Source organism: Sylvia atricapilla, chromosome 16 (assembly GCF_009819655.1).
Source record: "Sylvia atricapilla isolate bSylAtr1 chromosome 16, bSylAtr1.pri, whole genome shotgun sequence".
NCBI classification, from domain to species: domain Eukaryota; kingdom Metazoa; phylum Chordata; class Aves; order Passeriformes; family Sylviidae; genus Sylvia; species Sylvia atricapilla.
Genome location: NC_089155.1, coordinates 5,873,940 through 5,899,820, shown reverse-complemented (window position 1 = coordinate 5,899,820; position 25,881 = coordinate 5,873,940). Strand labels below are relative to the sequence as shown.

Genomic DNA, 25,881 nt, shown 5'->3' with positions numbered 1-25,881 from the left:
CATTCACAGGGTTAGGAAAGTTCAATCAACTCTTCTTGTGAGAGCCAGAAAAATAGTGAAATTAGCAACTATTTGCATTGCTGTTACAGCTACTGACTCCAGCTGAATGCAGAGCAGAGCCAGGACACCTTTGCCTGCATGGGAAACCTCTGGAGATGCCAATAAGACACCTCCAAATTCCCACTGCAGCACAGTCCCAGCATATCCCACTGCTGATCCACATGGGTATTTTAGCACAGAAAAGCTTTCTCTCATCCTAGAGCTCAGACTGGTCACCCACAGCAACAGGCAGCACTGACACCCATGCCCAGATGTGTGGGTGTCAAACCAACTCCCCTGAACCCAGAGGTTTCTGCTCTTCCCCCTCACTGTTAGAAGAGAACCAAAAATCATCCACAGGGTTATTCTGATGAACAGCCTCTGAGGCTGCCTTCCCTAGTTCCCCCACAGCCCAGCCCAAACCCCAACTCCTCAGACACTTAAAGCAGTATTTTTTCCTCTATGCTGGCATGAGCTGCAGTTTGGTTTAAATCCAACTGTGCTTGTATTTAAGCAAGTCTCCACCCCAATAGATGTTATCATCTCTTGTAATTTGGCTGGGGCATGGGTAGAGCATCAATTTTTCTTCCTTTCTTCACAAGCTCCATTTTCATAGTTTAAACATATTTTCTCTCCTCCTTTTGAGGTTAAAACCAAATAGTTCCCATGATGCTATTTTTAATTTTGACCTTTCTGATAATTCATCTATATAAAAAAAATTAATGGCCAAAATTTTCATTCTAAAGTGTCTAAAGAAAAAGTTCTGCAACAAACATGTAGCCAGGAAAATCACTTTTAGATTTTTTTACTTCCTTGTAAAAAGACAGAAGCCAACAGCCAAAAAGGTAAACACATATGTTCCACTGTCCATGACTTTCAAATGGAGTTTTTGACTACCAGAAAAAATTGTTTAGCTTTTCACTATAAAAAAGTTCACTAACAAAAATGTTTGTTTCTTTCAGAGTATTTCATGGGAACTACTTTGCAGCTAGATCCAGCTCTTCAGAATTCTTTCCATGTCTCTATTTTGTTTGCAGCAGGAGGATCCAAATAGCTTCATCTGATGGCTGCTTTTGCATTTTTATTTTTATAAGAAAATGGAACACACTGCCCCCTTCTCTTCCCCCAATCTGCCAGGCTTTGCAGTAGAGTCTGATTAAACGAAATGTCCATAGCCATCCAGAAAATTCACTGCTGTAATATTTCTGCAGCAACCCAGCAATGAAACCTGAACACCGCCCTGTCTGTAGCTCAGGTCTCCAGGGAAAGACAAGCATGGAACTGCTGATGCTGCACCAGTTGTCTGGGACAGACACATCCCACACCCCAGGCCCTCCTTCATCTGCTGCTTCTGTGCTTGGGCAAGGGGTGATGACTTACAAGTGTAATCTTACTCAGATATTTATAGTGCAATAAACCCCAGATACATACACACACACGTTCTCACTGCATGGCAATTAGGGGGATTCAATCTTTCCACTTCTTGGATTTTGGGTTTTAAGCCTCACCACAAGTTAAACTCCCCTCTGACATCAGCCCACCTGGAAAGCCCTGGGAGTCTGCAGTCCAAGTGTGTACCAAGTCAAGGAAAATTTAGCTGATGGGCTCAGAGAACACATATATTTGGCACAGGCAATTAATTTAAGTCTGATTTATTTAAACTACTACACCGCAATATTTACTCCCAAGAAAGCTGAGGGAAGTGTCACACAGAATCAACAACCAGCGGCGCTCTGCATGTTCTCAGTTCCAAACTCTTTGCCAATTATCAAGATATGGGTATCAGGAAAACATCAAAGTAGAAAGATGAGTGGCTGGTTAGTGTACCAGCACCATCGCAGGGCTTTGTTCTTGTTAATTCACAAGGAGAATTAGGCCACAAGGAGAATTAGGTCCAGCCAATTTGTGTCCCCCTGGCTGGAACTCCTCCAGCTAACCAACGTAAGTTGTGAAGGCCAGGTGAGGTTCTCTATTTAATTACAAGAGAGTTGAACCAGAGCACCCTAATGTCCTAATTCTGCCATCCATCTCACACTATTATTAACTGAGGATGTTGCTTAAGTCCAGGTTCTGAAATATGAATGAGCCTAAGCTGCAGAAAACCTCTTGATTTAGAAAAGGATCACAAAAATGAGGTGAATTCACAAAAATAAAGCTACTAGAAAGAGCCACTGTAGAGAAGGATGGTATGACATGAAAGAGCTGCCCTGCCTAGACTTCGCTAAGCCAAGAAACTTTGCATGAGGTTTTATGTCTCTCTCTCTCTAGTTTATGTCTCTCTCTCTACCCAGAGCCATCTTTTCCAGCATTTTTAGAGTCTGCACACCTTGGACTTCTCCCCCAGATTTGGCTGAAACTAGAAAGTATCTGCTACACAGTAATGATGGGAAGAGAGTCAAGACAGCAGCTTAAGCATTGAAGAAATATTTGCCTCCCTCAAAATCACAGCTACTACACTGCAGGTGAAGTTTAGTTTTGGTACAGACAAGATTCAGAGGAAGTCGTTGACAAGGCCATATTTATTAATGAGATTTCTTCCCTTTTCTTTTGTCCTATTGACACTCTTTTAGGAGCAAACAGCTTTGTCACGACCACGTGTGTGTGAGCACAGAGAGCAACAGTCTTGGCACAATGAGTGAGTCATGCAACCTTTTGTTCACTTGTTATACATACAATTAAAAACACAGCCCCATTTCTTTAACAGGCACAAAGCCACAGAACCCTGGAGTCATTCATGAACTAGAATCGCGGTGCAGAATAGCATTTAGAACAGCATTTGATTTGTGTTTAGCTTGGGTTATAATTACTTCATCATATTTTCCTTAAGGAAATGAGTGATCAAATTCACAAGGAGTTGACTTTAATTATACACACTGCTTAATAACTTGTGTCCATTTGGAAGCAATTCTTTGATCCACTGTGGAAGCAGAGAGGGGGGAGCCGACAGTCTGGTTTCCAGAGAACTTAAACAATTTCAGGCACTGAATTCTTAATCCCAGACAATCTCACCAGATGTTACAACTACCTGTGGCGAGCTTCACCAAAGGTGCTTTCATGGAATACCTGCAGCAAATGCTGGAGGAAGCAAACCAGCATGTTCTTCTCCTCTAATTGCTTTGACTCACATGGGGACATCCTGTGACAGGTCCAGGCTATGGAGCATCTGTTGTGCCAGGCAAGTACCACCACAGGTGCACTAAAAGGAACCATTTTCTTCCCAAATGGTACCAAGAACTGTACAAACCCCTGTTTATAGCACACCTGTGGTGCTGAAGGGAGAGCTCAGAGAGTGATTGCACCTCCCAAAAGCCTGCAAATGGATCTGCTGCACTCATACTGCTTCTTTCACACAGATCCCTTTCCAGGATCAAGGTTCAGGATCAAGTGCTGGGTTCTGCTTGGGTGGAATGAAAGGAGGGCACCCTGCCCTTCATGATTGCAGTAATTTCACTGCAGACATCTCATGACAGCTGGAAGGGAAGGTCAGGATTCAATGCCCAGAAGCAGGACAGGAGCAATGGTTTCTTATGATGTTAAGTCATCCACGGTGACTAAGAAATCAAAGTGAATTTGTATCACTGCAGACAGCCCTGCCAATCAAACATCACAAATATCTTCAACTGGGGACAAGTCAGGCTGTTACACATGGAAAACACCATCCAATACCAAAAACAGAGGCGCTGGATTCTAACTAGCAGACACCTAAGAAAAAACGTTCAAGCAAAATTTTCACAGCCCAAACCCTGAAGAGACACATGCAAGCTCTCATCCGAGTGACACACTCTCCCACAGACGAACATGGCAGACACATAACTGCCTCCTACATCTGCTTGCTGCATGCACAAAAGCAGCACTCAGACAGAAAAAAAACATCCCAGATTACTTCAAGTCCTTTGGGAAATTCAGTTCACCGTTTGTCTATGCAGAGTATTGAGCTTTCAATAGAGGAGAAAAAGCCCTTTGGCCAGAGCTGGAAAATAAACATAACGTGTTCATCTCTGCTGAAAGATACTGCAGATTGTGGGAAACCAACCAAAATATCATGCCTGGCTGCAGGTTACTGAGGGATGGCAGCAAAGAGTCATCAGATTAATACAGATCAATTAATACAGGAGATTAATACACTTCAGGAGCAATACCAAAATCTTGTTTTCTCAATTATCAGCAACTAGATGCAGTAGGAATCAGTCCATTGTGAAGAAGAGGCACACCAGTGTTCAATACTGTATTGAACAGAATTTGCATTAATCTCTCACAGTGAACAACAGCCACACACCAGCACAGCACCCTGAGAAGCAATGCCTGTTTGCAACATGGATATCCCACGACACGTACCTGGCAGAAAGTTCACCAAAATCCCATGATCTGTGCCAAATATTTCTGAACAAATTCTGCAGAAGGAGCAAGGATGAACAAAATGCTTTAGAGTGCCCTGCTAATCTCTCTCTACTATGAGAGCAGAAAAGAGAACAGATGAAGAAGCAATTGTGTGATACAGCCAGCATCAGCCTTGCAGGCAACACTGACAGTTCAGTGAGATCAAACACGCATTAAAGGGCAGTGTGTGAGTGAAAAAATAGTTTTAATGTAACCACAAAAAAAAAAAGTTTGATGGGAATCTCAATATAAAATGTGCAGGCAACGACTGCCCAACAGTAATGGGAGAAGGTCAGGAGAGGACACTGTGCTTACGAAGCACCTGCATCACTGTCACTTCCAGCCTTCTGATACCTGCAGGTAACTTTCATGTTTCTGTTCTCAGATTTAACAACTGGCCTGACATAAGGAAGCCCTGGGATTTCTCGAGATGTTACCGGCAAGGTCAGAGAAGTACAATCCCCCTCCATCACCTCTTGTGCTCTGAGCACTCCCTTTCACTCCACTGCACAGTAACTGTGCCAGCGACCTGTGCCAGCCACCCACCCCACCAGGCTCCACCCTTGACACTCATTTCAACAGGGGAACAAACTGAAGGAGGCAGGACACACAACTCTGAAAGTGAACTTGAAGGTGAGACCTTCAGTCCCAACCCATTCACAGACTCTGATCACAAGTTACAATTACAAATCGAGCTCAGGAGTGAAATAACATCCTTTCCTCTTCCTCCTGCCTGCAGAGACAGGAGTTCAGGGCTCTGTTTCCTTGGCAACAAAAAAGAGCATCACAACAGCCTCCTCGCTAGCAAATGACATATGAAAACGTGTCATTTTTTTCCTCTCTGGTGTCTTTTATCACCAGGGAATAAGCCTGAACTCAGAACTCTCCACTCAGCAAGAATGGAAATAGATATCCATTACTGCTATTTAAAATGCGGTATCTTTGGTGCCTTTAAGCTCATCCAGAGGTAGGCAGCAAATAAGGGATTTTCATTTATTAAGTTCAGTGAAAAAAGGAAAAAAAAAAAAAAACCCTAACCTTGCTGAAGTTCACCTTTTAAGACAAACTGTAGAACTTGAAAAGTTTGGGGGAAAAATGCAGCTCATAAATTTATGAGCTGCATTTTAGATTCTGTTAATATTCACTTTTAAAAAGCATTAGAAATGAAGATTACAAATTTAATAATGCAACACACGGGAAGAATTATTCTCCTCCCCATATAAAAAGGCAATTTGCTCTTGCCTATAAATTGACTTTCTATTACTGTCATTAAAGCAGCATAATGTGCTATAATTAGGGTCTGCCCAGCCACAGCTCTGTGGCAACCCACAGCCAAGAGCTCATCACGCCAGCTTTAGCAGACATTCTCATGAGGTGACAGGGACAGTGGCACTGCTGGGTACTTCCTGATTGCAGGACTTTGGGGTGCCCACGGACATTTATGAAGGGTCAAAACCAAACTGGATGAAATCAATGATGAAAAAATTCAAGAGTAGAGAAAGTCCCTAAGCCATGAATCAGTAGAAGCTGGGCCAGTATCCTGAAGAAGCATCCTAAGAAACCCTGCCATCTCCCTGACTTTCTCCAGATACCTTGACAGACAAAAATCTCCTACTCCTTCCCTTTTGCCACAACAGAGAAGTGAGATCACAGTCCTCAGACTGCAGTAGTTTCCCATCCATTTCCTAAGCTGCTTCCAGGTTCTTCTCTTCCATAGTTTGCACAAACTGGGTGCCCTGCATGGTCTGTGCAAGCCTTGCCCCACCTGTAGAGTATTTGCCAGTCCTCCCTCACTCAACATGCTCATGTCTAACTCCACTTGTGTCCAGACCATCAGGGATGATTTTGCAATGCCCACATGAGAACCTACTGAGCGGCAAAAGCATTAAAATCTATATTCACTGGTTTCCTCAACCAGGCAACTACATTTAAACAGCTCAACTGAAAGAGCATTAAAATTGTGCTGGCAGGTATTTACTGTCCCATTTCCCACAGCCCTTTCTCCATCTTTAAGTTACTGATGGGTTGTGACATATCTATCAAAATAACAGAAATCTCAGTAACAGAAACCTCTTTGCCACTTCTCAGCACCAGCCCCACTCCTCCCTTTCACCAGCCATGTACCTAAACAGCTAGATGTTAATTCTGTCATCTGCCTGGGTTTTTTTTTTACCGTTTTCACTCATACTTTATGCAGCAGGCAGCTGGTAGACTTGCTCACATCTCAGTTACTTCTGGAACAAATTTGAGCAACCAGCACGGAGGGAGTGAGTTGACAGCATCTGCTGATGGTTTTTGCCCTTCCTTTGCTCATGAATTGCCCTGAGTTTTAAAAGAAAAGCAGCTGGTACTTGTTCAAGATTACCAAAGTATCAGTGGTCAGTGCAGCCTCCAGCAAGTGCTCTGTGCCTGAGGAAGCAGGTTGCTCCTTCAATCACCACTGGCCAGCTTTGACAAGATGTGCCCTTTGACAAGTCAGCTCTTAAGATTGCTGGATGACAGTTCACTTAAAAACTTCTCATATTTACTCAAATATTCATTCAAAGGAGCTTAATGGTGTGGAATGAACACGAAGGGGACTTGTGCTAATCAAAGTGAACCCATTTGCAAGTCTGACACATGCACAGAAAGCACTTTGCAGTCTCCACCAAAGCCTGGTTTAGTTTCCCTGCTGAAGCAATTTTTAGGTCAGAACATGTGCAGGTGTTTGGAGGTCTGTGCTTTGTCCTTGGCCTGTTTTGGAGAAAGATGCAATATTTTGGCTTCTGCTCCAACTGCACATTTTCATCAGAGAAAGCACAAGGCCACACAATTTGAAGTCACCACTGAATTCTATTCCTCTGGATCCAGGAATGACTAGTACATCCTCTATCACATAAGCCATATTCCTGATTGAATCGTCCTCCTGTTGTATCCATTTTCCTTAGAAATCTCCCTTTATGAAGCATGACTTGGCTCTTCTGAACATTACACACTATTTGTCTTTCCCGTGTATTTTCTGCTACAGATACGTGACTTCTCCCCGTATTTTACCGTCATATGGCACAGCTTTCCCTTTCAATAGTCACAGCTGCTTAATGAATTCAAAGTATGACATTTTGTTTTCCACGGTGAGGTGCGTGAGAAGTGTAAACCATGGCTGAGAGATGAACTAGAAAACACAGAGGGCACTGAGTTCTTCCCACCAGCCAGACACAGCACTCTTAACAGCACCCACAGCACCCTGCCAGACTCAGCTTCACTCAATTAATTGACAGACTCCACTAAACAAATCAAAATGTCAACTTCAGGAAGTATATACAAGCTTGTGCACACCATACAGTTTTGCAATCCCCAAAGAGATTGATACTCGATGTGCAATCCCACCTGGGCACTTGGATGCTTTGCTCAAACAACAGTTCCAGGACCCAAGGGGATTCAAAACCTCGAAAGACTTTCCAGAGCACTGCACAATTTCCTCTGATGTCGCCCACACGGGAGGCTACAAATTGGCACCAGTGGCTGTCAACATTTTGTTTTGATCTTCTGGCAAACAAATCCACCCTCTGAAATGTTTGCAGGACGCTGAGATAAAAAGCAGCAACGAATAAAACCCGAAGAAGTTTGAAGGGTTTATTTTTACCAAGTAATCAATACCTTCTGGCAGTCTTCCTCCAGCTCTAATAATACCAGTGAGGACAGTGACCCTTGGCAGGTTTTGTACACTGTTCTACAAACATTATCTAATTAACCATCACGATCCACTCCTAGAAAAAAGAAAGCATGATCCGAAGTCCTTCTACAACAAGAGAGAGAGAAAAAAATGAGTGTTGGGAAGGGCTACTGATAACAAGGTTATAGTTTGGGAGCTCCAGCTCTTGCACATGCAGTCTAACCATGCAGCCCCTCAGGGGCCAGCTCCAGGGAAATGCTGTGTTTTTCACACAATCTGTGCTTAGCACAATCCTTTGTTTCACTTAGCTGTGAGAAAGCACTAGGACAGTGTCCAAGCCAACTCATTAATAATTAATGTCAAAATCAAATGACAATGCAGTTGGAGGGAGGTGAATTACTGAAATCAAAGCAACTTAGTGCTCAGAGACAAAACTGAACTCTGTAAGCTTGGAACTACTGAACACAGAGCCTGATTTTACTTAGAAGAGCTTTACTGATATGCTGCAAACTGCCAATCCTGTCCACCTGTACCACTTGATGCTGATCATCAATATTAAAGATGGAAGAGCAATCTCAGGTCATCAAGTCAACCATGAAAGCATCTCAGGCGATGCTCACCTAAAAAGGTCTAAGAAACAGGTCTAAATCCAGAGTCAGCATATGTGTCAATATAAATCCAGGTCTGGATTCTTTCAAAGAGGGTATTTTTCTATTACTTTGGGGCAGCCATTACAGAGTCACAATATTTAGTCAACCTTTTACTTCTAGTCATTAATCATGCACCATTTAACTACTGGTTTGTCATTTACTCTCTTAATCCTTTTCAAATCCTTCTGCTTATTTTCACATCTTTTTTCAATCCCATTCTATGTGTCTTGCTAATTACACTCCTTAACTGTCATAGGCTGTTTCAACAGACATGTTGAGCCAGACGTGGTTTGATGACTTGCTGTGTTATGTGCCCAAGGAATCGTTTGCCATTGAGATATTTAAAATATAAACAGTGTTACTGGAAGATGATCAGTTGTACTTAATTATCTGGACAGCTGCCTATAACTCTAGGGAGGAAGGGCCAATGACCATTTTATGATGTACTCAAAACCAAGATTTCCAACCTTGTAAAAAAGAACAATGAAAAAGGAAAAAAAAAAAAGGCCTAGGGTTTCCATCTGCTCAAAATACGGAATTTTGCCTCCTTGGCGGACAGTACTGTTCTCAAAGGACTGTTATTTGCAATTTTGCTGTCCTGAGCCAACCTTTCCTACCAGCCTCAGAAGACTCCATCTCCAGAAGTCAGCACACGACAGCCTAAGAGTCACAGGCCATATCCAAATGAGAGATGCCAAAACCTGATGACAGATGAATGAGACAGAGCAGCCATCACCTGAAAACTTACAGAAAAGGAAATTATTCAGGGCCAAAAGGAAGAGGTACTGTGACATATCTGGGAAAGATGGAACTGAGGGAAGTAGGTGGCCCACCATGATGGAATAACTCTCAGAAATACCCAGAGCACTGGAAATGTCAGCCCAACTTTACACATCCACACATTCACTTCCAGTGACAAGCCTGACTACACAACTTGACACTGAGCAAATGTCACCCTGAACACTTCCTCCCTTGAATCTCAGTCTTCATTTCACTTCTGCAACCATGCTGGAGATGCAAACCTTGAAACCACACGTATGTAATGAAGAGATGAGTTTATGAAGAGCCTGGAAGAGTAACCAACTCATTCAGCCCAGAGGAGAGCTAACAGAGTAGGAGAGGGCCACTATATGCCAGCATTGGTAGGTACTAATTCCGTATCTTCAAAGATAGAACTGATCACTCGCTTCTCTTCCACACCCATCTCCTCAGACATGGCTATCAACCCACACCCAGGAAAGCATTGCAAAGCTCAGAGAGGAGCAGAACTCCCTGCATTTTGTAGACCTTGGAGAGTTCTGTCTAGGCATGGTTTGCCACACCCACTGAAGCCAAAATGTGCAGCTAAAACAGGTGAAGGAACGAACACCTTCCAAGACATCATCAGCACTACATGGGAAGGTTGTGCAGCCTCCACGTGCCAAGAAAAATGCCATGGACACCATAATCCCCAAATACACTCACATCATGCAACCCCATTAGATCAGCAGCTCCTAATTAATTCAGAGTGTGGATCAGTCCTCAAACACCTTTTGCTATCACGAAGACCTACTGAAAGTGATGAAGAGGAATCATTATGCATAACACTCTCAAGAACTTGCTGTAAACACATTTGGCAGCACAGGGAGGTTCCTTTATGGCATAATCCATTTTTATGTACACCTAATATTTTCAGGTTTTCAACTGATTGTCAAGAGTGTTTGTAGAGGCTGTTAATGAATCTCACTGCTAAAAGCAGTTACAATTCTGTAGCTATTAATACAACGTGACATCAGTTATATCAGCTTCCGAGTGAATCACAGTTTGCAATCTTGTAGGTGTTCGATAGCTGTTGTCACATCGAAATAGAACATTGTTAAATATACTCCAAGCCTGTCCTAGTTCTGCAGCTCTTTTCCCCTTTTCTGCACTGCAGCCTTAGCGGACTGAACACCTGCAGGTCTGAAGAACTAAGGAGAGGAATGTCAAGAGGAAAAAACAGCTTGACTGTTAGACCACTCAGATCAGCAAGTTTTAAAATGTTCATTTTTGACTGCAATTTCCTCTCAGATCTGATCATTATAAGAGATTAAAAGGACTGGTCACCAAACCCTTTACAATGTCTAAACCCTCCGAGATGTACTTGTACCAAGATGTTAAGCTTTTTTCCTCCTTGTAAACTGAAATAAAAGGCTGATAATCTTTCCTGACATAGCAGTTTAGCACTAAAGCAGGCAAAAAACAGTTTTCAAACCCTTAACTGAGTATTAACTGAACACCAGATGCCAAATGCTGCTTTAATCTGCATAACTGACATTCACAGAACACTCCTGGTCTTGGTCAGCTTGTACATAAAAGCACATTCTTAATAAAACTGGCACAAGCCTGTGAAGTTCTTAATATTTTGCTCAGTGAAACATTTTCAGACCATCATGTTTTCCCTGCTTCAAGATTCAACCCTCGCACCAACATTTTTCAATACTCTGTATGGGTAAACTTCAGAAACCCAGCCTTAGAGCTCCAGAGCAAAGATGTGTTAGAAAATATACAGCTTTCTGGATTTCAGGAAATTAAACAAAAATTATGGCCTGAAATAAGACTTCCTGATTTTTACAGTCACTCTGTCCAACAAGCTTGCTGCCTTTCTGCAGCAGACAGCTGCAGTGAACAGGCTGTGAAAACAGTCGAATTCATCAAATAAAATGGACTGTGGATAATTTGCCTGGTATTATTCCTAGAGCAACAAGCCAGATTTTGCCTCAACCAACCATGCAATATTTCATAGAGTGTTTTAGTAGGTAAGCCAGGCAGTACTGAGACAGAAATAGAAAAATATTGAAATAGGGCCCACACGATGCCAGGTTTAGAGACACTTGGCTTGGATTGGGTCTTGGGAAAAACTGAGTTTAGGACATAGCAATGTCTCCTGTGCAGGAGCAGTAAAAGCGTTTCTGAGCAGCCAGGTCACAGGAACAGACCTACTCCTGTTACCAGGCAGATGCCAGGAATTCAGTGGAAACAGATGAAAAACAAGTTTATAGAACGATTAAATGGGACTCTGGCACGACTCAAAGCAGAGCACTGGGCAAGATGTGAGAGCTGAGAATTATTGTTGTGAAACAGTTCAGAAGTGGCTCCAGACAAACAGATATGATTGAAAAATCAAGTTCTGCTCCTTCCCCAAGCCTCAACAGGTACTTTCTCAAACCTCACATTTACCCTCTGAGATCCTTTAGACCAGATGTGAAAATCACAGGCTCTGGGTTTTATCACGTATGATCCCTTTATGCTGCAGCACCACTGTGTGAAGAACAGCTTTGTTGTGTACTCACGTACCTTGAATTGCACATCCTCAGCCTGTACACACTGGGTAGGCAAATCCTTAGTTAAACACCTATTTGCCCTTGCCATTTGCAGAATCTTCACAGGCACTAACCCTAGATACTCCCTCTCCTGCTCTAACAAAATACCAAGCAGAAATGACAAATGTGTACTGGTGGAAGGTCCACAGGCTGCCATGCAGGAAACATCTCCACCTTTGTTATTTCTTGCCAAGGCTCTAGCTTATATTGAGAACAGCTTTCCCTATGTCAAGGGAAAAGAGCCAATAAACATGTGTGAAAAAAACCTCCATGATGCTAATTTTGGAATACCTGGCAAAAATACAGAAATATAGGAAGACAAGGGAAAAATAAACCTTGGAGAATACTGAAAACCCTGGCGGGACACAGAGGTAGCAGCAAAAACTGAAATAGTTTTAGGCAGGCCCGAAACACTGATGAAGACATGATGAAACCCCCAGGTAGCCATTGGGGAAACCTCACCCAAAGGTGTGAGGCAGCTGTCCAAAACCAGCCCCACAGCCAGCTGTGTCCAGGGCAGCTGATGGCTCCTGCTAAGGAAGGGGAGCAGACCACTGCAGGCTGCAGATGGACATCAGCAACAGGCTGTCTCTGGGCTGAAAGGACTGGTCTCAAACAAGACCAGAGTGCCTCTCCAGACTGAGCGGTGTCAGAGCTGCCTGACAGGAGTGTTGGGTGCCTGATGCCAAACAGGACACAGCCACTGCAGCGACCATCTGATGGAGGGAAAGCTGCTTCCTCAGCGCAGCACAAAGCAAACCCAGGTGCTTCTGAGCCCAATCACAATCGTGAGAGTGCTGCTATGCTTAAAGAAGGAATCACTGCCTTACTTAAGCCACCCAGAAGCCCAGTGAGAGCATCTCTTCCAGCCTCAGCCCCATAACTGGATAAACCCTTATGATCCCGTAGCACAGCACTCCTCAAGGCCCCAGATGGAGGAGGGAAGTACATGGACACCGCAGTAGGAGCTGGGGTGTCATGGGATGCTAAGGTTTCCATGGAAATGTCCTCGCAGCGTGTAACATTTTGACACTGTCTGTTCCGCGAGCAGCAGCCCCGATGTGGCAGCCTGCAAAGGCAGGAGGAAACGGCTGTTCGAGTTTGGCCACGCTTGTCACTGCAGCCGGCAGCCAATTCCAACTGTCTGGGCATTGGAGTTTGACCAACCTGGCAGCTCCGCTTCCTAAAGTGCACGAGGAAGCTTTTAACAGAAAGTGTTCCATAAATCACCCCGATTTAACAGGCTCGGTCTGCCAGGCTGAGCGCCGGCCTGCACACCCACTCCGGGCACTGCTGCACAGCCACAGCCAGGGCCGGCTCCCCTGCCTCTGCACAGCCACAGCCACAGCCAGCCTCTGTCCCCTGCTCCTGCTGCCTCTGCACAGCCACAGCCAGGGCCGGCTCCCCTGCTCCTGCTGCCTCTGCACAGCCACAGCCACAGCCACAGCCAGGCCCTGCTCCTGCTGCCTCTGCACAGCCACAGCCAGCCCCTGTCCCCTGCTCCTGCTGCCTCTGCACAGCCACAGCCACAGCCACAGCCAGGCCCTGCTCCTGCTGCCTCTGCACAGCCACAGCCAGCCCCTGTCCCCTGCTCCTGCTGCCTCTGCACAGCCACAGCCACAGCCACAGCCAGGCCCTGCTCCTGCTGCCTCTGCACAGCCACAGCCAGCCCCTGTCCCCTGCTCCCCTGCCTCTGCACAGCCACAGCCAGCCTCTGTCCCCTGCCTCTGCACAGCCACAGCCACAGCCAGCCTCTGCTCCTGCTGCCTCTGCCCAGCCACAGCCAGCCTCTGCTCCTGCTGCCTCTGCACAACCACAGCCAGCCTCTGTCCCCTGCCTCTGCACAGCCACAGCCAGCCTCTGCTCCTGCTGCCTCTGCACAGCCACAGCCAGCCTCTGCTCCTGCTGCCTCTGCACAGCCACAGCCAGCCTCTGCTCCTGCTGCCTCTGCACAACCACAGCCAGCCTCTGTCCCCTGCCTCTGCACAGCCACAGCCAGCCTCTGCTCCTGCTGCCTCTGCCCAGCCACAGCCTGCCTCTGCTCCTGCTGCCTCTGCCCAGCCACAGCCAGCCTCTGCTCCTGCTGCCTCTGCACAACCACAGCCAGCCTCTGTCCCCTGCCTCTGCACAGCCACAGCCAGCCTCTGCTCCTGCTGCCTCTGCACAGCCACAGCCAGCCTCTGCTCCTGCTGCCTCTGCACAGCCACAGCCACAGCCACAGCCACAGCCAGCCTCTGCTCCTGCTGCCTCTGCACAGCCACAGCCAGCCTCTGCTCCTGCTGCCTCTGCACAGCCACAGCCACAGCCAGGCTCTGTCCCCTGCCTCTGCACAGCCACAGCCAGCCTCTGTCCCCTGCCTCTGCACAGCCACAGCCAGGGCCTGCTCCCCTGCTCCCCTGCCTCTGCACAGCCACAGCAGCCTCAGCCCCACACCTGCAGAGCTGGGGGTGATTTTCTGAACTGCCAAAAGCAGGCACGGCCCCAAATGCCATCCACTTTCAGCAAATACCAGAGACCGAAACTCTAAGGCATTTTTGAAAAAGCCCAAGTTTGCACATTTTGTATTTAAAACAAGCACTGACTCTTGTAGGAACAATGCTCATGGCAGAATGCTTGTTTTTGTCTCGGAGTGCATTAGATAATGTGATCTAAGCCTTTCCTCTTCACTTACATTGAAACAAAAATCCCATAACTAAAGGGGATGTACTGTGGACTATGTGATCCACAAAGGCAGATGTGTGGGGACCAATCCACATAAAAATGCCTGGGTTTTTGGCAAACACACCAAATTGATCATTGAAATGCAACAGTGGGCTGTGACAGCAATTCCTTCTGGTTTGGGGGATCTAGGGGAAAGCAGCGAGTACTGACAAGCTTCAAAAGTTAGTCTGGAGCACTGTCTACCCTTACTGTGAATTTAAGTCAAACTGTAAAGGTGGAAGGGCTCTGGAGAAGAGGTGCAGAGCAGTCACTCTAATGCCACAGGCTACTGGTGAGGTCTCATGGCAGGAGGCAGCAGGGCTTCAGCCTGAGGGACAGCAGCACAACCTGAAGGCAAGGGACACAGAAAGTTACTGGGCCTGAGTTGTCATGATACTTTCAGGAATTAATCAACGACAGCAGCTGAAAATCCAACAGGCATTAGAAAGAAAAACCCTTTTTTTTTTTTTTTTTTTTCTCCTGAAAATCTGATTAAAATACGAATATGGATACAAAGCAGTCACCTTAAAATCTTGAGTGAAGGCTTCCTAACTTTTCACTGGAGCTCTGATGACATGCGTAAAATACAAGAAAGGAAAGGTAAATAGTAAAAATAAAATAAAATAAAATAAAAATAAATAAACACCCACCCACACAATCTTCCCAGGATGCTGAGAAGTGCTAAACAAGGAGCTGGATTTACAACAGGAAAGAAAAAAAAAATCTTAATCTTCTTAGACATCTTGGCTGCAACACAATTAACATGTTTTCCATCCACGTGGCAGGATACATTCCCTGCTAACTGCAAATATGCATACTGCTGGTGGGCAGCTGGCAAAAGTCCCACACCACTGGGAAACTGTCACCACTGGGAAACTGTCACCACCGGGAAATGACAGCCTCATCCAGATTGCCCAGGGAGCTGAGCGAGAGGCAGCCTGTCCCCACACTCCTGTCCCTTGGACACTGCTGCCTCCTTGCCAAGGTGGGTCACTCTGCAAGTCTGAGCCCACCAACAGCTGAGCTGCTGCTCCTCAGAGGATGGTCAGCTCCAGAGAGGGACACAACCATGTGAGAGACTGTATGGGCAGAGAGACCATAACCTCTTAAAGCAGATGTCACCAGTGTCAAGCACAGTAAGAACCACTATTATGCTCATTGCAGCTGCCAATGACACCCTGGCACTCCCTCGACCTGAGCATCCCAGAATGAAGTGATGAGAAGGTGCCTGATAAACAGGCCACTCTGGATGCACTGAAAGCAAAGGTTTTCAAGGATGCTGCACTTTGTCCACGGATCCTCAGTTAGAGAGCATCTACTCCAGCTCCTGAAACCATCCACAAGCATTGCTGTATTCCTGGAGCACAGGGGATAAATCATCTTATCACAGACACTTACCCCACCTCCCAATCCCAATAATATCTCATAAGCACAGGTCTTGCTAAACAAAAGATTTTGATTTCAGACCAATACTCATGGGATGAAATAGCTCAACCCTCCAAATCAAGACAAGGAAAACCACTAAAGGCACACGTAAAACCCAGTAATTTCAGAGCACTGAAAAAATTAACATACAAATGCCAGAAAGGGAATGAGTAGCCAACAGCAGTCATGCTGGGAATGATCTGGAAAATAGCATGGATCATACTCCGAGTGTTAGCCAGGAGCAAGAGTGTGTATTTACAGGAATACTGCATACAAAGTGTGGGAAACATACTCCTCACTGCAAGGGGCCAGACAGCAAGCAGGGCATTGTCCACACTGCTCCTCCTGCACAATTCCAAGTCCAGCAAGAAGGCGAACATCGAAAACTGCTTTATGCAAAAAAACCCAAAAAACAAAAACCAAAAAACCCCAACCAAACAAAACACCCAACGAAAACAAAACCATCCATCAGGTTTCTTTGGTCCACAAACAGCAAAAGGAGGGAGAGAGATGCCAGGCAGCAATGGCTGTCATTAGAGTAATTTCCTGGCTTGGAATTACCAGCACAAGAAGGAACAGTTTCATGATGTGAAGAGTTGCTTTGAAGAGAGCAGTTTTGCTCCCATGTTGCTGGGAGCAATGCAATAGAAATCCACTATTTCCATTCAGATTTAAGCTAAATTTTAGGGTTAACTATACTTCTGATTAGGAATAGATTAGTTACTTGGGGAACAGATGCAAGTGACCTCTTTACCTCTAAATTTGCAAGAATAAGGACACAGACAATAGCTCAAGTTCCTCTTACTCATAAAACAGTTTTGAAAAAAAATGTGTAGTTTTCCTCTGTACACAGTGTACTCTCCAAATTGTTGAGTACTCAAACATTTTAGACTGGTTTCTGCAAGTGTTTTGTGTTTTGGACAAAGCTGATATAACACCCTGACGGCATGAAGGTGGAACATTATCCATCTTAGTAATTTAATGATTTAACTGTGGCTGGGTTTGACTAAAAGGTATGGCTACAGACCTTGCTGTAGCCCTGTGTAGCAAGGCTGTCTCAGGGCTACTCAGCCTTTACAAATGTGCTGTTTGGCAAAAGCAAAGCCAAAGCTAGACCTTAAATGCAGATTTCAAGGCAAGCATGGTTTGACAGAAAGCACAGAGTGCCTAATTTGTGTGTCATCAGCAGATGTCTTAAGCAATGGCACAACTGCTGGATCATTGTGTCGCAGAACCCCAATCGTGACACGTGTGGCTATACAGTACAGCATCCTCCCAGAAAATAAAACCAAACCCCAAGGGAACAGCATTTGGATAGATGGGATATTCAGAATGTGTTGAACACTTCCGCAGAGGAGCAGAAATCCTTATTCAAATATGCTAATGGTGCTTCTCAACAGATGTCTGTGGGAGAGAGGAGGAGACGGCAGGGCTGAGAGTCTCCAGTGAGTCAGGTCTTACTGCCCCACCAAAACCATCAATGACTTACAGACCATTTCCTAAATTAAATTGTTCACATTTCTACTCTAACTGAAGGCATTCAAATAGAAGCAAATTGTGCTTCAGAAAACAATTGCACCGATAAATTATTCCTCAAAACAACTACTCCAATCAAACTTAATTCTTCCCTACACAAAGCAGATCCACACATTCTGTCAAACAGAAATGTTGAAGCAAAGTAGTTACAGCATTTCACAACTTGTCCTAATGCAAGAATCTGACAGGACAAAGATAATTTTCTTTTGCCTGGAGAACAGAGTGCTTTTGAATTAATAAATGTTGCATTAGAATTAACTGCACATGAAATAGAAACAGTAAGAAAACAGTGTCTCCTAGACAGAAAGCTTTCCAGGGACAGACTCTTCTACTTGGAAAGCAGTTGACAGCAGAACAGGAGAAAGAGATATGCTTTTGCTGTGGTGGCAGGGGTCACATATAACCCACCCTTGACTCCACACACTACTGGAACCCAGCATCATCCTCTGAATACCTGTAATGTATATCAGACCACCTGTGAGGGAAGGAAGCACAAAACTGTGCTCTCCATGGCCGCAAGTGTGCGCTGCAAAAGCTCAGGGGACAGCACAGAGCCACCATGGTGGCCCATGACCTCATCCACATCCCCCTCCCCTGTAAATCCACACCCAAACAACCACCGAGGAAACTTCTACACAGCACTGTGTGGCACAGTGCTCGAGATCCCTGGGCCAGCAGCTCTTCCTCCTGCCTTACATCAGCGTTTCTACCAATTCCAAACACGGCACGGGTGGATGCTGCAGGCTGGGGCGTGCTGCAGGACTCTGCAGGATGCCCCATGGGAGACAGGAGTGGGGAGCAGCTGGTGGCCCAGGAAGGCAGCCTGGCACGCTGAGCCTTGACCGATGCCACGTCACCCCTCCGCGCGCTCGCCCATCTGTCCCACCGTGCCCATCTGTCGGGTTCTGCCACAGACCACGAGCGCCCTGCGACCAACGCTGACATTCTGCTTTGCCTTTCCACAGGCACAGCGTGAGCCTGGCCCAGGACCACGGCTCTCACGTGCAGCCACAACACGGGGAGCAACACAAACAAGGACAAGGTTTCGAATCCCTTGCTCCTCGTGCTGACTCATTCTCAGGGCTCCTGCTCTGCTCCAGCCTCCTTTTGTCACTAAAGACAAAACCTGTTGTGTGTAACTGCGGTCCTCTGGTCACACGTGCAGCAGCAGCAGGGCCTGAGAGCAGAAAGCTGCCTCCAGTGCACAGGGCAGGTAAGGGACAGCAAGGATTGTTCAACTCTACCTGACCAGGTACACCTGCAGTGTAAGAATCAGTCACTGGGTTTAAGATCTGGATTAACTCATAAAGGGGTATGGGATCGCCAGCCTCTGCTGGTCTTATCCACAGCATCATCTTCCAGGCTGCTGGTCCCTTTCATACACTTTCCTCTGATGGAAGACTGATTTGACAGCAGCTCTTCCAGAATTGTTAGCTTTTTTTTATTTCAACTTAACCCATTTAAGAAACAAACATGTTTACCTAGAGCTAGAACATGCCCAGCAGGGAGAGAGACATTTCTTACAATCACTAGGATAACCTAGAGCCAAAGATACACTCCTCACTGCACAAGAGGGAAAAGCCCTGGATTTTGCTGCCTCCTGCACCGACCAAGAGAGCTGGCACCCCTGAGGTAATGCATGGCCAGGTGAGCTGTAGGGGCTATCTTTGCAGGGTTACAGGGATAAACTATCCTTCAATTTCTAAAGGATTCATTAAAAAAAGAGCTAATGTTCTAGATGGACAAATAACTTCCCGTTTCCTATACGTCTGCCACATGAGCATGGTTACCCACCTTACAAACAACTAACAAAACTGGTCAGATGCTTACAGAGCTCCAAAAATTAACTTTGGATGAAGCAAAACCAAAGTAAGCACGAAAAGGACTTAACGCACTTGGGCTATATTTAAAAAAAAAAAATGTAAAAATGGACTAGTTAAGTCTTGAATCATAATTTTCTTTTAAACCATATGTACCCCAATACAGTGCTGCAACTGAGAAATATCCATGGCAACATGAAAACACACATAGGGGCTCTCTCTATTTAATAGCTTTGTAACGCTTTAATGTTTGAAATTATAGAGAAGGTCAGTGCTTAAAATTATGAGGAAGTTCAATAGATAAAACTCAAACAAAAGAATATTCCAAACAAAAGAATATTCTGAACTAACCTAAATGTCCACAGCCCCTTCTTACACCCCAACAGTTTAAATGTTTCTCATAAATCTATTAAATTAGTATTTCACATACTTTGTCATCAAAGCAATTGATCGTAACACAGCGCCTCTGCCAGTACTTTATAATGTGTGAAAGCAGCAGCCTGGGCTGAATTTTATCTCTAATTCAACTCTTTTCTGAATGAGCAGCTGACACGAGGAAGGCTTACTGTCAGTATCTAGGAGACATTTTGACTTTGGAAACCATTTTCTTTCTGCCAGACACTTGGTCCAGCTGGCTGAGACAGGATTTGATTCTGTCTTGCAGCCAGGACAGGGGTCTGCCAAGCTGGACAGTCGCTGTGCTGAGGTCCTCACCATGGAGGAGACACCTGTGAGTCCCTCACAGCTGCTCTGCACCTTCCCCAGCTTCCTGACCAGAGCAGCCCTGCTCTTCTCACTTGTGCAGGTAAGGAACCATGTGTAGGTGCTCAAGCTGGGTCTGGATTCCAGGGTAGCTGCATTTGCAGTGTGACCCACGGTTACAGCTCCACACATTCAAATCTGCATCCCTGTCCCTGTCAGGGCATGCTTCAGGTGCCTTCTGCCAGTGCAGGTGTTCTTCCCAAGAAAACCAGGATGTAGGATGAAAGGAGCTGGTGGACTACAGTGCCTCACCCACTGGGGCCATAGCACAGCTGGAGCACACCCAGACCCAAAAAGTGCTTCTGGGTCCTGCAGTTTAGGCACAAGAAAGGAAACCCCATCCCTTCCAGCGATTGTTTGCAAGTCCCTACCTGTCTTGCTTTAGGTGTAGCTCTTGTCCTCTGTAATACACAAGGTGCTTGTCTGGAAACTCTCATCCCTCCAGAGCTGAGCACAGCTTCTGACTTCCCAGCTCCCAGCAGGCTCACCACTGCTACATCAACTGTCCCAGCTACTCAAACCACCTCCTTTGTCCTGCTCAAAGCCTGCTTGTTCTGCATGTGCAGCTCTAAGTCAGTTGTTGCTACTGTCTACAAAATCCTTGCTTTCTCTTCTACTTTAGCCAGGTTTCCAATCTTCATACGCCACTCAAGGAGCAAGATGGTTCTCCTCCACACCATTTACCTTAAGGATAACCTTCATCCTAATCTGGGGAGGGCTGTGCTAAGGCCACCATCAGTTAAACGGGGATTTCACACTACCCATCCCCTCAGTTTTAGTTATGAGCTGCACCCAGGTGCACCACAAGCTGCCTACAAGGCAGGTGCCCACAGTCATCATGGATCCTGTTATTAACCCACACGCACTTGCCACTTGGCAGTTCACTCCTCAGCAGTTTGGTTCCTTCTGACATGTTCTCACAGGAATATCAGCATTCCAAACAGCTGATTCCAGCCAAGACCAAGCGTATGGCAGCTCCTCAGAACAGCTAAGATTTGTGTTCACAAGATTTGTGTCAGAAACAGGCATTCTAGAAATGTGCCCACAAAGGGTGCATGACTGACTTTTACTTCTTCTTACTCTACTACTCCATAGCCGAAATGTAGGATAGACATTTGCATAAGTTAAATCAACAATTATTCTGATAATAACTGCAGTTTAAAAATCCTTAAACTTCACTGATATTACTGGGGACCTCAGTGGAGCAAAGACAGTGGCACTCAGCCAGCAGGAAGGCCAGCAACATTACCATGCTGAGATCAAAAGAGTCATTAACCCTGAGTCCTTGAACTACTGAGTGCATTTTGGCTATTTCAAAGCCTCATTGCAACTTCCTGGCAAAAATAGCTCTGTATTTGCTCAGAGCATCTTCTTTGTAGACACAGCTGAGGAATGAAGAGTATTAGAACACTGAAGTCCACATCTATCTCTTTGGAGAGACATATGGACATGAAATATCTGAAATTCCACCACCCCCATGCTCTGGAAGCACTCAAATGTGATCCTGTCTCTTGCCCCGAGCCCTGTTGCTTTCCTGCCTCCTGCACACTAAGAGATCACCTGCACCCAGTTCACTGCCCAGAACTCCATCCAGACTCACTGCAGGTGTACCAAGCAAAGGAACTGTGGAAAAGGAGGAGGGTCTTCTCACCTTATGTCCACGAGGTACACAGCAAAGAAGAACAAAAGAGCCATGGCAGAAAAGGAAATAGTGTACAAGTAAAAGGATATTCTGTATTTTTCAAAAGCAGAGTCATTTTTCCAGACTAAAAGGGTGAAATACTGAAAGACAGAGATTTTGTTACGACCGCCCAAATGTGGCCACAGCTCTCAGCACATCAGTAAATTTCCTTTAAGGCTCCTTTGATATAACCCACCCATAGTAACTTAAATGTAACACCTCAGGAAATTTTCTTGTTTGTAGATTTAAGCGATCATTAGGCTGTTTTCTGCTATCAGAGGAAAACATCAAATTTCCTTTAAGCATGGCCATTTATCAGCTCTTCTCCTTTATCCGTAGGATGGCTATTCTCTTAAAGATGTGGTTCTCAGCTTCAGACAAAATGGATGATGTGTCTGTTTGAAATAGGATTGTTTACTTTGTCAATGCCCCTGGGATCAATTTCATTTTTTTTTTTCTGCCACCTCCTACAGAGAACATCTTGCCAAGTGCAGTATTCATCTCCCTGAATGAGCTATCAAGATCTATTTTTTTGACAGAAATCATGCTGCAACCCAAACTGGTCAGAATCTCTCACAATTTCAGAAGCGCGCATGGGTATGAATAATATAGAATCTAATCTGTCACAATTTCAGCATTTCTGTTTTAATTTCTCTTTCATGCCATTTATTCGCTTGAGAAAATTATACACTTGTAGTTTTAACACCAAAAGTAGAAAGCAGCACACGTTCTCCCTGGCTGGTTGCTCATACATGTCTGAATACACTCACAGGCACGAAATACAGGAGCAACACTGCAACATCCCCATCGCACTGAATCCACCCCGGGCACCTTCACTAACAAGACAACTCACACAGGCAAGATCTGCTCATAAGCTGCTGGAGAATGAGGTCTTAATTGTATATTTATTTAATTCAGAGACAAGTATTTGTGTTGTATTAAGAGCAGCTTATTAACATTCATGCATGAACATTCACTAAGTGTGTATAAATACAATCCAGCGCAAAAGCCATTTTTTAAGCGCTGGAAGAGGAATTCACCTAAACTATCACCTTGCTTAGAGCAGGAGGGGTTGGACACCAGGGAATGAATGAAATGCTGTCCCAGGCATTGTGTTGGGTTCTCATACTTGAGCATGTCTCACTATCAATCATTCCTGAAGCAACAGCGCTGAGACTTCCCAAAGCTCACGTTATTGTCTTGTACGCTCCTCAGCATTCGAACCCAATCTGAAGTGCAAACAAACCATCAGCAAAATTTTTAGACAAAAATTTGAAAAACTACATCTGTTAGAGGAGACAATCTTCTGCCTGCCACCCCTGCATGATGCTGATGACAAGTCTAGGTTAATCACACAGATGATGAATTGATTCTTACGTCAACTCCTTTAAAAACAACATCGTTACAGGTGTAGCAGCTGGCGGGCTGATGTATTCCTGCTGGCATCTGCACATCTTGAGATGAGCCGCTAGACAAAGGAGCATGCCGGCATTTTGAGGGATGCAACCATGACAGTCAGTGTTTAAATACACCGTAGTTGCCAACTTTGATTATTTGCCACTCACAAGATTCACTTAGAGGTTCAGTCCCCGGTACGGTGTGCGCTGGGAAAAGCAGCCCTCAATTACCAGGGAGGCACGGGGAATGGACAGAGCGCTCTCCATCCACTCCCGCACACCTCTCCCCACCCACGCAGCGGCTGTGCTGCCCTCTACTCCCAGCATCTTCTCCAGCACCCACCACCCTTCCTCTCCCGTTCAACCCAATGCCTTTCCTGCTGTTCCATACCAGTGTCCCTCTTTTTTAAGCCTGGTCTCATTTTATGACTACCGCCAACTGTCTGAGGCCAGAAAGGTCTATCTAATGCCGGCAAAACAAAATCACCGCATCCATTCTGAAAGGCTTTTGTTTCAGGATTTACTCTGCCCTCATTTAAACTGAATCCCGTTATTGCCTCCTCCAAAAGCAGCATGGTGTACGGCGCTAACGACCCCTGGGAACAATCAGCCCGAGAGCCGATGGTGTATAAATCAGAGCGGACACACCATCCGGCAGAATGGACGCGTTCTCCCTGAGCGCTGCCCTTCATTCAGCCAGAGGAGGATGGAGCGTGAGCCGCTCCATTTGCAGATAACCCGTGTTTCCTATCGATTAGCAGCCGGAGCGTGTCTCACCGCTGGAACACACTCCCAGTTTTAACCTCCACAGGCACACTCATCCCTTCTCCAGCGGTGCCCGGCACCCCCGGCACACCCGCCGGGATGAAGCTCCCCCAGCCCACGGCGGGGTCGGGGATGGCTCTGACACGCCGCGCACCCACGCTCCCCGCTCGCATCGCCCACGGCGGACGGACACACGCCCCGGGAACCACCGCCCCCCGAGCGCTCCCCGTACCCGCGTCCTCCTCGTCGAAGCTGTTCATGCAGGGGAAGTAGATGGCCAGGGCCTCGAAGGAGGCGGAGAGGCTGAGGCGGCTCTGCGAGCGCTCCATGAAGAGCCCTTGTCCGGGGGCGCCGCCGGGGGTCTCGCCGGCGGCCGCGGGCGGCTTGGCGAGCTTGGCCGCCCCATTCTTCACTCGGAGCACGGCCCGCGGCGTCTTGGCGGCGGCGGGGCCGCGCTGAGGCGGCGGGGAGAGGAGAGGCGAGGCGGGCGCGGCAGGCGGGAGCGCGGAGCGGCGCGGAGCGGAGCGCGGCCACCTGCTGCCGCCCGGCGCTGCGCACCGCCCGCCCCCGCCCCGGCCGCGCCGCCGCCAATCGCCGCCCGAGGGCGGGACGGGCCCGGGCCGGCCCCGGCTCCGGGTGTGCCTTCCCCGCCCTGCCCGGGGGGTCCGGCTCCGGGTGTGCCTTCCCCGCCCTGCTCCGAGCCCACCCCGAGAGCCCCGGCACCGGGTGTGCCTTCCCCGCCCTGCCCCAGGAGCCAAGGCAGCGGGATGTGCCTTGTCCGTCCTGCCCCGAGCCCGGCCTAGGGAGCCCCGATTATGTTCTCGCCTTGTCCGCCCTGCCCCGAGCCCGGCTCGGGGAGCCCCGGGTGTGTTCTCGCCTTCCCGGGGCCGACAAGAGCTTTCGCATCCCAAGCGCAGGGATAACGCAGGTGTAGGTTTGCTTGTGAATTGATCTGAGAAAGTGAAATAGAGGAAGAGATGCTGGAGGAAGAGCGTGGTCCTGGCTATGATGTCCCTGAATGGAACCGTAGAAAACAACCTTGAAGCTTTCAGGAATAGAACCTTGAAGCTTTTCTTCGGAAAGAGAGGGGCATATAATTGACACCAGTGTGAATGGAGGAGCAGCCCGGCTCCCAGCCTTCTGCCACTCTGTACCTCTCTTTAGGCACACAAAAAATCCCTCTCCGAAATATAAAAGCCACTATTTGAATGTATACAAGCTCCCAGGCAGAAAGCACTTAAACCAGGAGGTTTTCCTTGGTGTGTTACATTAAATAGGAAGGCTGGTGCCTGTTGTGGCTCAGCATTAAGCCCATTCTGCAGCACCATGTGGGACTGAAGCTGCTGTGCTCCGTGAAATGAACCAATTTTAGATCCTTCCCCAAGTCTCATTTTTTTATGGAGAATTAGTGGGCCAAGCCTGCCGGCTGTCCACAGGTGCTGCCTATGGCAGAGACATCACAGCATCTCCTAGTCCTGCTATGGGGAAGAAGATGCAGTATATCTTTATTTATTCAATGTAAAAAAAAAAAAAAAAAAAAAAAAAAAGTCCTGGGATGGTATTAGAGCATTTTCCACTAGTGATGTGGTCTGCACAGAAAAGTTGCTGTTCCCTCATGGAACAAAGGAAGATGTTCCTCGTGCTTGGTCTATCTCCCCATCCTGATAACTAAATGTCACCCCACTGAAATGACAGGCCTGCTTGTGCTAATCCAAAAATGCATATTAAGAGTCCAA

At 46.5% G+C, this 25,881-nt stretch overlaps 1 protein-coding gene across 1 annotated transcript in view; it reads right to left on the bottom strand.

The window, feature by feature from the left end:
• RIMS4 (regulating synaptic membrane exocytosis 4) overlaps positions 1-24,623 on the bottom strand; it is a 51,901-nt gene extending 27,278 nt beyond the window's left edge. The window contains exon 1 of the mRNA XM_066330616.1: positions 24,378-24,623. Within this exon, the coding sequence (XP_066186713.1) occupies positions 24,378-24,474 (97 nt within the window). The 5' untranslated portion in view covers positions 24,475-24,623. The remainder of the gene's footprint in view (positions 1-24,377) is intronic.
• Positions 24,624-25,881: the final 1,258 nt, after the last annotated feature.